The sequence below is a fragment of the Antedon bifida genome, chromosome 4 (assembly GCF_963402885.1).
Source record: "Antedon bifida chromosome 4, ecAntBifi1.1, whole genome shotgun sequence".
Classification (NCBI taxonomy): Eukaryota; Metazoa; Echinodermata; class Crinoidea; order Comatulida; family Antedonidae; genus Antedon; species Antedon bifida.
The window spans coordinates 25,590,806-25,605,132 of NC_136229.1; the positions used below are offsets into that span (position 1 = coordinate 25,590,806).

Below are 14,327 nucleotides of genomic sequence, written 5' to 3' on the forward strand. Positions count from 1 at the left end.
AAGCGGCCCGCGAAAAATCTCTATGCGTGCGTATAGCCGAGGCTTTCGATTTGCGCGAACAAATTTGCCTAGTAGAAAATCGGCTTGACAGCTGCAGTAGCGTTAAATTATCTCGCGAAAATGGCCAACCATCTCTGTTTTTATTGTTTTAAACGAACACAATCTTTGTCAACATTTTGATTTTTTGTAGCTATGTCAATGATGCCTTTGCTTTGCAGGAATCTAGCCTATTCCGTTTTGTTTCATTACTCTTTACCAATTTAATGGACTCCAAAACACTTCGCAAGGACGTATACACAGATTTACTCTAGTTGTACTATCTGACAGATGTCGACAAAGAATTCATTCTAAAATTAGCATTGTGTTATAATATCAAGGGTCAAATTACCGAATTGTTTGATTTCCATTTATTTCTAAAGTGCCCTGGAATTTTCGAAAGTGAGCATCAAATGCAACGGTAATTATGGTAAAACTATCTCAATAGAGTGATACGGTACGCAATCACTGCTGGTGATGACATTGCTGATAATGATAGTGATGACGATTTGGATCGAATTGATAAGAGGATGAGATTGGTACCATCAGTATTGACGATGCCTATTTTTAAATTGATGGTGCTGCCAAAGGAGAAAATAACAAAATATGAAAAACAAGTATACTTACATGTATAATTTTAGAGTATAAAAATCATCTCATAATAAACCGGTTTTAGAGGTATACGTGTAAGTTGCTTAACTGGTTGTTGAATCAACAATGGATGATCTAAACCAATGGACAAATACAGTCACAGAAACGGAAGTTGACCCTGGGAAAAAGGATGTTCAGCTGAAACTACTGTCACCATGTGTTATAATGAAGTGATATACCGTACATATTCAGGTTGTAGTTCAAATGTAAGAGAGTATTAAACATAGAAACATATTTTGAAACGTATACAGTAAGTAATTGAAAAGGTAAAAATAGAAACATAAAATACAAACGATATGCCAGGTCACGTCAGCAAATGGCAACATAAAAGTATAAATAATTGAAATATAACTATTTGTTTGCAAGTAGATGTTCTGGCGTGTATAGTAAATTAATTTTGATCGCGACATTTTTGGATTATGAACAGACGGTGTAAATTGTTCGATCAAACGTAGTCTTATACTAATTTGGATTGAGGAGAAATGTTAGGAATAGCTTTAGAATATTGTATCACATTAAAAAATTAATTAAACTCCTGGAGGAATAAATTAAGTGTCTGGATCACCAGTTATGAAAGTAGCGGTTCCAGAGAGAGGTCTGGCGAGACGCCTTTGAGTATACCACTCATGAATAGAAACCTCGAATAGACTATAACCCCATTCACCTAAATCCGACAACACAACAATTGAAATACTTCCCTTATAATATGTCGCTGGATGATAACAACAAGTATGTATATACATTTTCGACCGAGGGTAGTTTAAATTCGGTGTTTTTAAACTCCGGGGTTGTCGCACCGGTGTGCAGAGCGGAGTTTTGCATGTGATGCGAAAGAGGTTCAATTAAGATGATTGCATTGGATGGTTCAGTAATGCCTAGCAATATAGATGCGTATGCAGTATCATACTGACTGAGTAGGCCTACACAAATCAGGTTCATGAGAGGATGTCTCTTTTATTTTTGTTACTCAAAATTCCAAAATACTATCGGTAGGAGGCCTTAAAATAGTTCATGTGAAGTGACCCCGACAACCCTTGAAGACGGTTCAATTCAACGCATCCCCATCTGTGAATAATAGAACATAGTTCACCAAAGGTTTTTCCTTATTAATATATAGGTTTTTTTTTATTACCGTTATTATGCATTAGGTCATGCATGCCCAAAAAATTGTAGTGAAAATATTACATTACACTATGTACTTGTATTGAAACACTTATATCATTCGTGTTGACTTTGACTGACGTATGCATAATGGTAACTGCAATATATTTAAAGGTAAATGTACACTGATCGTTTTATTCTGTTGAACATTAAACTATAAAATGTTCATTTGAGAATATATTGCCACAAATGACAAGAATGACTTTCAAAAGACATGCAGTTCAAACGAATAAGTGAGTAGTTCAAAGGCAAACGATATATATATATATACTTTTCTGGCTGTTTTACTTATCGTTTTTATTTAGCTTCTCGCTTTTTTTTTGTATCTCCATTGAGATCCAGCCACTGATACCCACAGCATTGTCATTTTTTTCAGTAATTTGCCCTTGGATTTATATATATATAATGGTTAGGACATCTGCATATCAAGCAGGCGGTCCGAGTTCGAGTCTCGGTTGGGGCGACTTTTTCTCATTCTCACGGATTTCCTCATCTTTATCGTTTAAAATTAATTACATTTCAGTATATCACCGGGCGGTTTAGAATTACTGTTCTTTGCCTGATTTGTTTATATATAGCCTATATATTGGTTAACATTAGATACTGAGAAATGTATTTAAAGGCAACAAATTACATGTTATAGTCATTGCTGTAACAACAATATAAAACATAGACAATTACACTACCAAACGGCACATCGGTCTGTCCACAACGACATGGGCTGTATGTACCAGTACCGCATGGTAACCCCCACTATTCCAAAAGAAGTACTGGGTCCTTTAAAGTGCACATGAGCTAGATGTGTACACTGAACCTCCAGTATAATCTTTAACCGAGAAGACTTATTCTACCACCACAAGTGCCTTGGACATGTGTCGAGTGTATAGCTATGCTTGAGGCGCCCCTGCCTTAACCACTCGGCAACTCGACTCGACACTTAATTTAGATAGAGATGAGGAAATCTGTGAGAAGGAGAAAAAGCCGCCTCAATTGAGACTCGAACTAGGAACCTTCTGCTTGATAAATACATTTTTATAAAAATAATACTGAGCTAGATGTATTAATCAATCAAGTATATTGGAATGGAATTCGTCATACACAATTTTGCTTATAGGCCTATATTGAAAACCGACTTAATCAGATTAAGAATTGACTTAAAACAAAGTATTTCAAGCTCATATTTGTTAGCATATGCACAGCCAATTTAGAGTTTAGAAAACCTCTCTCTACCACCACGATATAAGTGAATCAAAATAATGTGGCATAGTACTGCTGGTCCAACAGGTAGCCTACAATAAAGATACAATCAAACATATTGATCCCATGGTATAATGTAGCCTACTCACCTTCTTATTTTATGGTACTGTGAAGGGATAGTCCCAGAATATTATAAGAAATATTATATCCTAGACTTCCGGCATACTTCATGCAATTAACAAATTGTATCAACAATTATCAAATATGCGCCAAAAAAAGTCCGTTTTAAATAAATACCGCCGGCATGCCTAATCACGTAAATAAAGAATAAATAAATATCAAAGAACAATGTCCAAGGTACTTACCAAGTTACCGAGAAGAGCGTCTTAACATCACAGCTCCAAAGCTAACCTAACGTAATGATTAACACAGCACGTCGGTATTGCTTGTAGGTGGACTCAACAGTATTTGTCAACTCTCATTGCTATGTTTACTTTTCCGCAATAATCGATTGTGGCCATCCATCGGCGTTATACGTATAATTTACATGTAAGTATTCGTACAACTGGTCAATATACTTAACAATTTGTTATTCTATACACGGCTTGAAAAATATACACATGCGTAATCAATATGCAAAATGTACCTCTTATAAATCGCCTTCTCACTGACCTTAGAACTGCCCGGCTATGAAACTTAAACACAGCAGATGTTTATCGAATAAATCTTCTTAGCTTAGATTTGTTTTTAAAAAATGTATTCTATAAAATAATAAGCCTTATTTCTTCAAATTAATCAGTTAGTGTGGGAATCTAATTAATATTGTCTAAACATGAAGTTGATGCATATATAAACACATTTAAACAGTACACATCAAACATCGTTTTAGGAAAACAACATCTAGTTTCAAGCAAAATCTTTCTTCGTTTGCTTTAAAATATTTAAGATGGGGAAACATTTTAATTACCCTATTTATCCGAATAAACGACCCGTCTCTCTCTCTCTCTCTCCCCCTCTCTCCCCCTCGAATAAACCCTCCTCTTTCCCCATAGAACATCATTTGGAATAAACATGGAATAAACGCCGCGGGCGTTAATTTATTTCCAGGAATAAACGCTCCTCCATACGCATATACACACAATAATAAGTATTATATTACAACGCACTTCTTTTGTAGTAGAATTCATTGATTGAAATGATTTACAATTTACCAAGCATGTTGGTACAATTTTTTTTATGTCATCACTTCTTAATAATAAATTGTGTTGTATTAAGGGGGTATTTGATTATATATGTTACCATATTAATTATACCCAAAAAAATAAGGGACTCCCTGGACAGGAGCCAAACCTCGATTAGCGAAAGCTATTTTGTTACTCCTTTTCACATACTGTACGGTTTGTATGATGTGAATAAAGTTGAAAGAAAGTAAGAAAACGCCTTTCTCGTGTAAACATCAGACCACCACCCCACCCACCTCACGCGAAAGTACGCGAAGCTTAACCAATAGCGACATCTGTTAGAAATTGAATGCGTCGAATTATACAAAGTAAGATCAATAAAGAAATAGTTCATCAAAGTCATAAAAAAAAGAGTTTTCACGAACTATTATTAAAAATAATACATAACAGTGACGCACGCAACAGTTTTTATCGTGTTACCTTTACTTGAACTCTATTTTTAGATCTTTTTTTTATAATAGACATTAAAAATACATATCGGGAGCAGATAATTCAAAGCAGTATACACAATAATAATTGGAAAGGTCTCTAAATCTGACAATATTGATATCTTTCATTTTTTTTACGAATCACTGACATTCTTCTATTTTAACGCATGCTGCTTATTATTCTTCGTTAGCTCCTGATTAATATTACATGAATCACATCTACGTTGTGAAATCTGAGACTTTTCTATGAATTTGGAAAGTTATTGGTAACAACTCTTTCGCGACTTCAGTTGCTTCGTTTTCCAATAAACTTTACAATTTTATTACATTTAATGGTAAAATAATCTAGGTGTAATGGAATTATGACGCCTAATTTGTATCGCATTAAATAAGCCGTATTCACATGCAACTAAAGTTAAACTACATTTACACTTACACAATGTAGTTTTAAGCGTGAATAGAATCATCTGTTCCAAATCGTTCGTATACAACTGACCGAAGCGACCGAGGGTCAGTTAACTTAACTCAAAATATTCTGTAGCGTTAAATCCGAAATAAATCTAATATGAGGTGTATACCGACGTACCAGCGTTATCAGATCACGTTAGACCACGCTCTGCGCTTGAGCGTAGAACAATTAAACATGATCGTATTTAACTCCGGTAAAAAAGAATGAAATATCATTTAAATTTACATAATAGGCCTATATATAATAAGTATATTAATCAAATATTTTTAACCGGTTAACGATTGTCATAAAGTTTTACAAAATGTCCCTGTTTCTTTTTTTTTCCTTTTTTTATGGGAATGATCGTTATTCTTTTTCGGTGGTTTATGAATACACTATTCAAATTCTGCCAGATTTACCTTCACATAACTTTATAACTGTTTTCAACTGGTACAATGATAAGCAGGCCAAATAAGTTTGTTTTTGAAGTTGAATGTATAATATATAATACAACTTTACTTGTTTAATGGCTGTGGGTATACGATTGACATTTATAGCTACATTAGCAACACAAATCACACACAACGGCTCTTTAAAACTCGATAATTGCATCCAGGCAGTTTAGAAAAGATTCAATAATATAAAGCAATCTCTGTGTTTTATTTCAACAAAACCATCCATCAAAACAAATCACGGAACCTAAATACGTTTACATCTATAACACCGACGAAATAATAAAATATTGGTCACGTGCGAATATTAATGTGATGTTATGTTTGTATTATGTATCAAGCGTCCACTGAAACGAGTTTTGTAAGCCAATTAGGAATGATAGTTTAAGTGTAAAACATTAACAGGACATTCACGGAGAGAAAGTAAGTATTGATACGATTTCAGGGTGTCAATGACACGTTTAATGTCACCAAATGACACATCACCCACCGCTTAGATGCCAGCTTTTAGAATTAAAATAAATGTTTTTCGAAAAGATTAAAACGATTTTCGTTCGAGCTGCCAGCACACCTATTATGAAAAATGTATAATCTCTGTAATGCTTTGTCGTCTCTAATTACATCTAGCCATCTAAATACAGGTAATATTATATTCTAAATCAAGCAATCTTTTGAATTCCAATGAACCTTTTTTATAGTTGCATAGTTAAAAAAATGTCTTTAATCCATTCTGATTTTAAATGAACTGAAATTGAATACAACATTATCTATCAATTTGATAGCAGATTATTTTATTTCATGCATAGTTAATTTATCCAACGCCATTCAAATCAAATCTTTAGTTTAGGTTCTAGACTGATATAGTCTTGGCACATATTTCGTTTCATTACTTAAGCTCGAAATATTCCAGACAAAAATCGAAACGTCGACTGGTGGACTTTACTTATCTTTGTCCCAAACAGCGCCCCGTATATACAAATACAAATTGTCATTTTCGCATGACATGCGTGAAATATTCATGATGTGGCGCGCGAAAAACATTCGATTTTTTCTATTACGCCGTGTTTCCGCAGCCAAAAACAGTATAATTAATCGATAAAATTAACCGATAAGAAACAATAAACTGCCTGTGGAAACGGGGTTTAACCAATTCTATTCGAGAAAAATTAGCCGATAATTATCTTATTAAATCGGATAATTATCGGATAAATGCGATTATGTTTAACCTTGACCTAAAGAGCAAATTATTGCGTTGTGATTGGGCACCTGGTTGTTCGTACTTTCTAATTTTTCTAATAATTACATGATTGTTTTTTTTGGCTGTGGAAACACGGCCTATTCAAGTAAGGCAGAAAGGCGTAACTGGAAAAGTCGTAGAATTAAATGTTGCTAAGTTGGCTGTAATAAGTAAACCACCATTTATTAAAGTAATTGTTTAGTCATGTCTTATACATTTTGTGTATTTTATATTTGAAATGTTGACATATTAAATAAACCAGACCTTTAATAAAAATAGTTAATTCATATAGAGATTATTGAAGAGGCCTTGCACCCCATATAAAATATGTCATTATTAAGTAAAGAAATGTTTATGAAAAAAATGAAATGTTTGTCTTTAGATTGCAGGTGAGAGGTCATTTTAAAGTACCACACTGCACAGTATAACGAAGTACTCTTGCGTTCATACTAGAAGTTAATACATTAAGTGAGGATACATCAATGAGTTAATCTCAATATGAGGTAGGGACAACGCTCTCACAAGTGGCTGATATGTCTGCGAGTTGTCATAGAACATGATTGGCTGCAATGCAACACACATAGCATTCCGAATACGAAGTAGCAATATCCATGACGTCCAATATGACGTAGGGAAAAAAATCAATTACACAGTAGACTACTATAAGAGATTGATTAAAACATCTCCATCGTGCCTTAAAAGTTGGCATATAATTCAATAAGACCTGTTATAAATCAGAAAGGTTATCTGTCGTTTTGTGTTTTATTAGACCCATCTATCTGCTTGACTTTTAGCATTAATTATTATGAAGGACTCTTATTGTTTGACGATTGTTTTATGTCTTTACCTGTAGAATGTTAGCCAAAAGGTAAATCTATTTTCATCACAATATGCAAAAAAAAAAACGACCGTTCAAATAACCGTTTGAGCGCATCTTATTCCAAAATTGTACCGCCCATATACGGACTAGTGTTTAGAAAGGATCGAAATTACTACAATGAATAAATATCTTTTTTCACCTTCTAGGGAGTCACCAGACATGTTATTACATTAGGTTAAACTACCTAACTACTGAAAAAAGTCTTCCTGGTTTTTATAGAAGAAATTTGCCAAATTTTGTATTTGACCATATTAAGGGAAGTTCATGTTTTTTCGTCTTGATTTCTGTTACAAATATTTGATTTATCTACAATTAACCAGATATTATATTTAAAATGCATGCCTGTACCTGAGCTTTAATATAAAATTGGTTCCCTAGAAAGCCAACTTGTAGTCCCACAATACAATACGTATAGACTTGTTTGTTGCAGCTTCATCTTGACCATCGCCGTTTGTGTCTGTAATGACGTCACCAATATTTACACCGAACCCTTATTTGGAATTAATAACATGGTATTATATTTTATTAATTTTGAATAATCATCTAAAGCTTATTATTTATCGCCGTTTTCCGTAGCAAAATTACAGAATACAAATAACGCTGTAGGGTAACATTTTGAAAGGTATGCATAATATTTATTCTATAAAAAGGGTACGCCATTGTTATGTATAGACGAATATGACGTCACAGACGTTCTTAAATAGATTAAAACGTAAATAAACTTCTATATTTCAGAAGACGTAGGTAGAACAAAATTAGATAATTATATACTACTGTAATTTGATTTATTTACTTAGAAAATACTTAAGTAAACCCACGTTCTATATAAATCATGTCTGGTTTTGACTATTATTGCGTTTATTCTAATCGCCATTCGAAGCAAAAAAAGAAGAACACGATATCGTTTTGACGCTCAAGTTAAACAGAGAATTTATATTAATGACATTTCGTTTTCACGACGCCATACTCACTGAAAGATGTAGACGCAACGCAAGCGAGTTGTCCAATTACAACAGTTTGAATAATTCATCGCTTGTGATTTGTCAAATCACTTGCGTTGCGCTTACGTCCTTTCTCCACGACCTGGTGGGAACCAAGATTAATGCTTGATTCCCAGTAGAAACTCAACGCAACAACGTAAGCGCCAAAGTGCTTTGACCAATCACAAGTTATGGTTCATCCAAACTATCGATTATGAATGGTCAACTCATTTGCGTTGCGTCTCTACAGTAATGTAAACTAACTGCACATTCACTAATTGTTTCAGAGCTGAGATGACCTGTTCTTGTGCACACTTCGACTTGTAGTCAGGTCGCTTAGCACTTTTGTGTGCACTTTGTGACCAAAGCACCAAACTTCGCAGAAACCTTCTTTAGGACCCAACTAACAATTCTAGAAGGGGTGGGTGATGGTAATGTGGGACGTATAAACATCCGTAGACTATTACAAATGGTGGGTCGGAACTGTCTACTGTGGTATACTAATTTATACAAAAAAACACATTTTCATTCGTTTTAAAAAATCATAAATAACAAACTAATTCCGGTACAAATATATTTTACTATTATTATCAAGATACTGCTTGCCCACCTATTGTTATTTCCTGTATTGTATTACTGACATTCCCGTATACTGTACTCGTTTTAAAAGTCGTTGTATTTACTCTATATAGCGCCCTCTATATATATGTTAAAAGTACATGTACAGCATTTATGCAGTAAGCATACACTTTATATAGTTATACAGATACATACCTATTGACAGTAGCAGAATCGGGTCATCTGTAGGCTATATATACAATCATTTCGTTTACTCCATTTTTTTCCTTGTGAAAGAATTACTTTGTTGTGTGTTGTATAGGTTCTGTTGGAATCAAAATCACACTTAATTTAACAAAATTCAATGTTTATATTAAAATATTTATTTATTAAAATAAAATCCACAATGACATTGCCACGGCAACCATCAACACCTCAATCAGATAATAAATTAATATAAAATAATAATAGTGAAATCTTCCGCTTGAATATATTAATGTATGTATTTTTAATAACTTTAATAAATGAAGAATTGTTTACATATTAATTTACTTTCAATGACACTAAACTATCCGATTCACAATGTTTTCTTTTAGGAATTAATGTACATTAATTAATGCTTTTGTTCGTTGTTTTTGAAGAGGTACAAACTGTGATGTCCTGATCATATCTTTAAATATTACATTATCATGCAATTATGTATTTTCTGTACAGTTTATACGTATATTATACTAATAGAAAATATATATATAATTTATAAATCACAGTTCAAATTTAACTAACCATTTAACTTTCGTAATAATAACATTGCATGTTCAATGATAATCACGCTTATTAATCATTAAAATTTGATAAAGCATGGTAGGCCTGTTATTGCTGTATTTGCTATTTGACATATTTTAATTTGTCGTTTCAAACATTCTTCATCTCTTTCAAAACTTCCGCAGCAGACGTTCAATGTTCGTCACCAGTTTATTGTTAGTGACGTACTAATGAAAGATATTTGTATTTAAATATAAGCAATAGTAATGTAAACTATTCGAAACAATCTTCTGGCGTGCTGATCTGGGAATGACATATGACGTCAGACAATAGAGGGCCTAATCCTAATTTCTTCAGTTTCCAGGTAGTTCAAAATCAAAATCAAAATTTACATTTTTAAACAGAATGCGATATGGTAAAGAAGATCACATTCTGTACTCGTTTGAATTGTGGATAGGCATCGGATGATGCACTTGGAGAGGCATTCCAGACGATACTGTATTCACTGTAGTTGTCTGTGTATAGTTTCTGTCATTCATGACTTCTTGGTAAGACGGTGGAGTATATGGGGGCGGTAGAACACATCCCTGTGTTGTCACGGTTGTTTGCTTGTTAAGACCTATAAAGGAAAACATACAAATGAGAATGAAGCTAGAAAACATCTAAAAATATATCTATGTATGAAAAATGATCTAAAAAGTCTGTTCATTAACATCAGCATTCATCATCATCGTCGGGATTATGTATCGTAATCATATCCACTGCTAATAATATTATTTACTAACGATACTTACTCAAAGCCATGGTATGTGACCTTTGAACTTGTTGCGTCACAACGTTTACCCGCCTCCTTTGAGCAAGTTTCTTCTTTTTATAGGCTAATGCAATGCTGACGATTATTACAATAAATATTGACACTAGAAACCTGCAACAAAAATAAAATTATATAGTTTATTTAATTAATAACCTTAAACGTGTTTGTGCATGTGAAATAATAAAAAAAAACAATTATGAATATACCGGGTGATAACAGGGAACTTTTGATTTGCGACGATTCCTAGCTGTTATGTATTATACATTACGTCATTTGTCCAAACTAAAACAAAAAAATCCACGAATCGACCAAATGGGTTCGACCTGCGACATGACAGAAATTGCTATAGCTACATTAAATTTGCGAATACAGTAGTGTGAAACTTAAAAAACAATGGTAAATACATTTTGTATATTATAGCTTCGGCGGTATTGGCGTCCCATAAAAAAAATATATTGGAGGCCGTTTCATTCCGTGTAATAAGCCTACACTATATGACGGCATAAGACTTATGAAGTCATATAGTTTCCAAAAAAAAAATGAAAGCTTCTTCATAATAAATTAAAACAAACTTACCAAACATACCAAAGGCTGTAACCATGGGTGCAACATGAATCATAATGGCAACAGTATTGATTATCAAAACACCTATTGATAATAAGATACATAATGGTTCATAAAAGCACTCAGTCGGCAGAAAATAGAATGAATGCGATAAAAATGTAATCCCACTACTCGTATCAAATTTAACATTTAAAGGGTAGCTCCGGATGAAACCGTTTCGTAATTAAGATAGAATGGTTACTGATCGTTGTAATCGTTAAGATTTGTAATGAAAACAGTATTTTCTATGTATCATACATCGTTTGTTCGTTCTATACCTTTTTAATTTACATATGAAATCCTATTTTAACAAAAATAGTCATCAAACCTTTTGTTAAAGGGACGTTTGGTTCACGTCACTCGTTCTGCGTCACAATAGGTTATTTAAAATGTAAAATTTACAATTCAAAGGTATATATTATTTTATTATAGGAATAGGATTTTAAACCCGGGGCTACTTTTCAAATTAGATACAAAGAAATTAACTTACGTATAATAATAATATTGCGAATAAGAGGAATATTTACAGGACCTCAATGCAGTGGCTCCCTGAAGAAAAAGAAATACATACTACGTGATTATAATCAATACAATAATACTAGAATAGTGTTCCTTTCAGAGCACAGAACATGTCCAGTGGACGATGGGTCAATATATGATCCTACCCCACTAAAACCTTGGTCAGAAACATCACAGAGGAATGTTTATACCATTTCGGCCCTGTGGCAGTACATAGGTCCTACGTACGTCACGTGAAATGTCGGCGTTACGTCCATGAAGACGAAGAATTATCATGAGCCTAGATAATGTAAATATTTGGTTTCATTTTTTGCTAATTAATCACCAGACAATGGTTATTATTTAAATATATAAACAATATTATAATAACAATAAAAAAGGAACAATTTGCTAACATAATATCTTCATTGAAGATGTATAATGGCTGAATAGCTAATAAATACGTTACTTACTTTGACTAAACTGACAATTCCAACAAGTCCCAACAAACAACTCGACATACACGGTGACATGGCTAAAACGCGATTTCTAATGACTGAATAATAAGCCCACTAATCATTGATAATCATCAAATATTGATAATACCAGAAAAGGTACCGGGTATGTACCTCTAACGACGTTTGATTAATGTACGAATTTATATCAACAAAAATGGCGATAGTTTAGTCTTGCAAGTGTAAATACAGTGTTAAGATTTGATCAAACAATAGCCTATTGAATTATACCATGGTAACAGTCGTAAACATTTGAAGAGATTACAATAGAACGTGTAGCATTGAAAACTAGCGCAAGGGTCGCACTATTGAACTACTTATTTATTTAATCATCACATTATTGTGTAATTATAACGAATGTATTATATTACACATAATTATAGCAGTAATACATTTGCATGTTTTATTACCTTCCTTTCGTGACGTCACTGCATATGTTTAATTCCTTTATTATCACAAAGCAATACGATTTAACATAACTTCTATGTATATTTTATATGCAAATTGCAATAAATGGTCATTTTCACTAATGAATGATGAATGAATTAAATTGTTAATTATTAAATGAAATAATTATATGAATGTATTATCAGTATTAATATCTTTATAAATAGCAAGCCTCTTGAATTACACCTTAAACACAATTAATTTAATCATAAAAATGTTATTTAGATTATTAATTACGTCACTGTATACGTTTAATTCCTTTATTATCCCAAAAACAATACGATTTATCATAACTTCATGTATATTTTATATCCAAATGACAATAAATGAAAGTCATGTTTCACTGATGAATGAATGATGAATAAATTAAATTATTAATTATTATTAAATGAAATAATTATATGAATGTATTATCAATATTAATATCTTTATAAATAGCAAGCCTCTTGAATTACACTTTAAACACAATTAATTTAATCATTTGAATGTTATTTATAGGCTAGATAGTATCAATTAGGTAGTAGCTTTGGTTACTGCAATACTGTTGTTTTATATGGCTATTAACCAGGCTACTAATTGTATATTACATTCTGCTAAAATTAACTGTGTACTGTCTATCAGTGCTATGAGTCCCGTTATTGTAGAACTACATATCATTTATATTTATTTAATATTATTAAGGCCAGATTTCGGAAGCCTGTTTTCCGAATTAATTTTCGGTAAACTGCTCGGATACTCGTCTATGTGAATCGCCGCGTGATAGCTTCAGCTGTATGAAACATAGCGAAATACATTACAAAATACATCTGAAAATGACAGTGCGAATGTTATACAAATAGGCCTACCAAGTATGTTTGATATGAGTTGATATGTATACGCCGCCTATTATTTAATATCTTAAATCGAACGTTAGAGGCTTTGCAACAAGTCGGCGGTTTGCCGGTGGAGCAGATACAGTTAAAATCGGCACATTGATTGATTTTCGGCCGCACATATTAATGTGCATCGCACGTCGCAAAGTAATCTTACTTGTTTTAAGCTATGTCTACACTATCAAACTAGTTTGACAAAAAAGTGTGATGTCGTGCCCAAATATGGTAGTAATATGTCCAAATGTGGTAGTAATGTGACATCATCATGTCCATATATGGGCACATCACATAAAGTTTGATAGTGTAGACAGAGCTTTACCAAAAGTAGGTTGATTGGTATAAATTATTTAGGCCTACCATTGATATATAGGATATATTAATGTACGTTTAATACCCGTCACTTACTCCAGAGTATTCGAAAGACATGTCATTTTTCTTATGTATTCATATAATTCTTATTACATTATAATTTATTTTGATAATCATGTGTCTCGATTTACATATAATAACAGAACGCTCAATATTGTTCTCAAAGGCAACGGATCAA

The 14,327-nt window shown here is 32.9% G+C and overlaps 2 protein-coding genes across 3 annotated transcripts in view; both read right to left on the reverse strand.

Annotated features, from left to right (window-relative positions):
• The window catches only part of LOC144840695 (vasoactive intestinal polypeptide receptor 1-like), an 85,085-nt gene extending 84,329 nt beyond the window's left edge, over window positions 1–756 (reverse strand). The window contains exon 1 of one of the 2 annotated variants that reach the window (XM_078696657.1): window positions 664–756. The gene's annotated coding sequence lies outside the window, so the exon portion shown is untranslated. The remainder of the gene's footprint in view (window positions 1–663) is intronic. The other variant, XM_078696658.1, reaches the window with a different exon arrangement.
• An 8,886-nt stretch (window positions 757–9,642) lies between these two features.
• On the reverse strand, window positions 9,643–12,646 carry LOC144840708 (uncharacterized). The gene is made up of 5 exons (XM_078696675.1): window positions 12,420–12,646; window positions 11,939–11,997; window positions 11,422–11,493; window positions 10,826–10,956; window positions 9,643–10,650 (listed from the first exon to the last, which is right to left on the reverse strand). The coding sequence occupies exons 1-5, from the start codon at window positions 12,477–12,479 to the stop codon at window positions 10,457–10,459; spliced, it is 516 nt and encodes a 171-aa protein (XP_078552801.1). The 5' UTR covers window positions 12,480–12,646; the 3' UTR covers window positions 9,643–10,456.
• Between the last annotated feature and the right edge of the window lie 1,681 nt (window positions 12,647–14,327).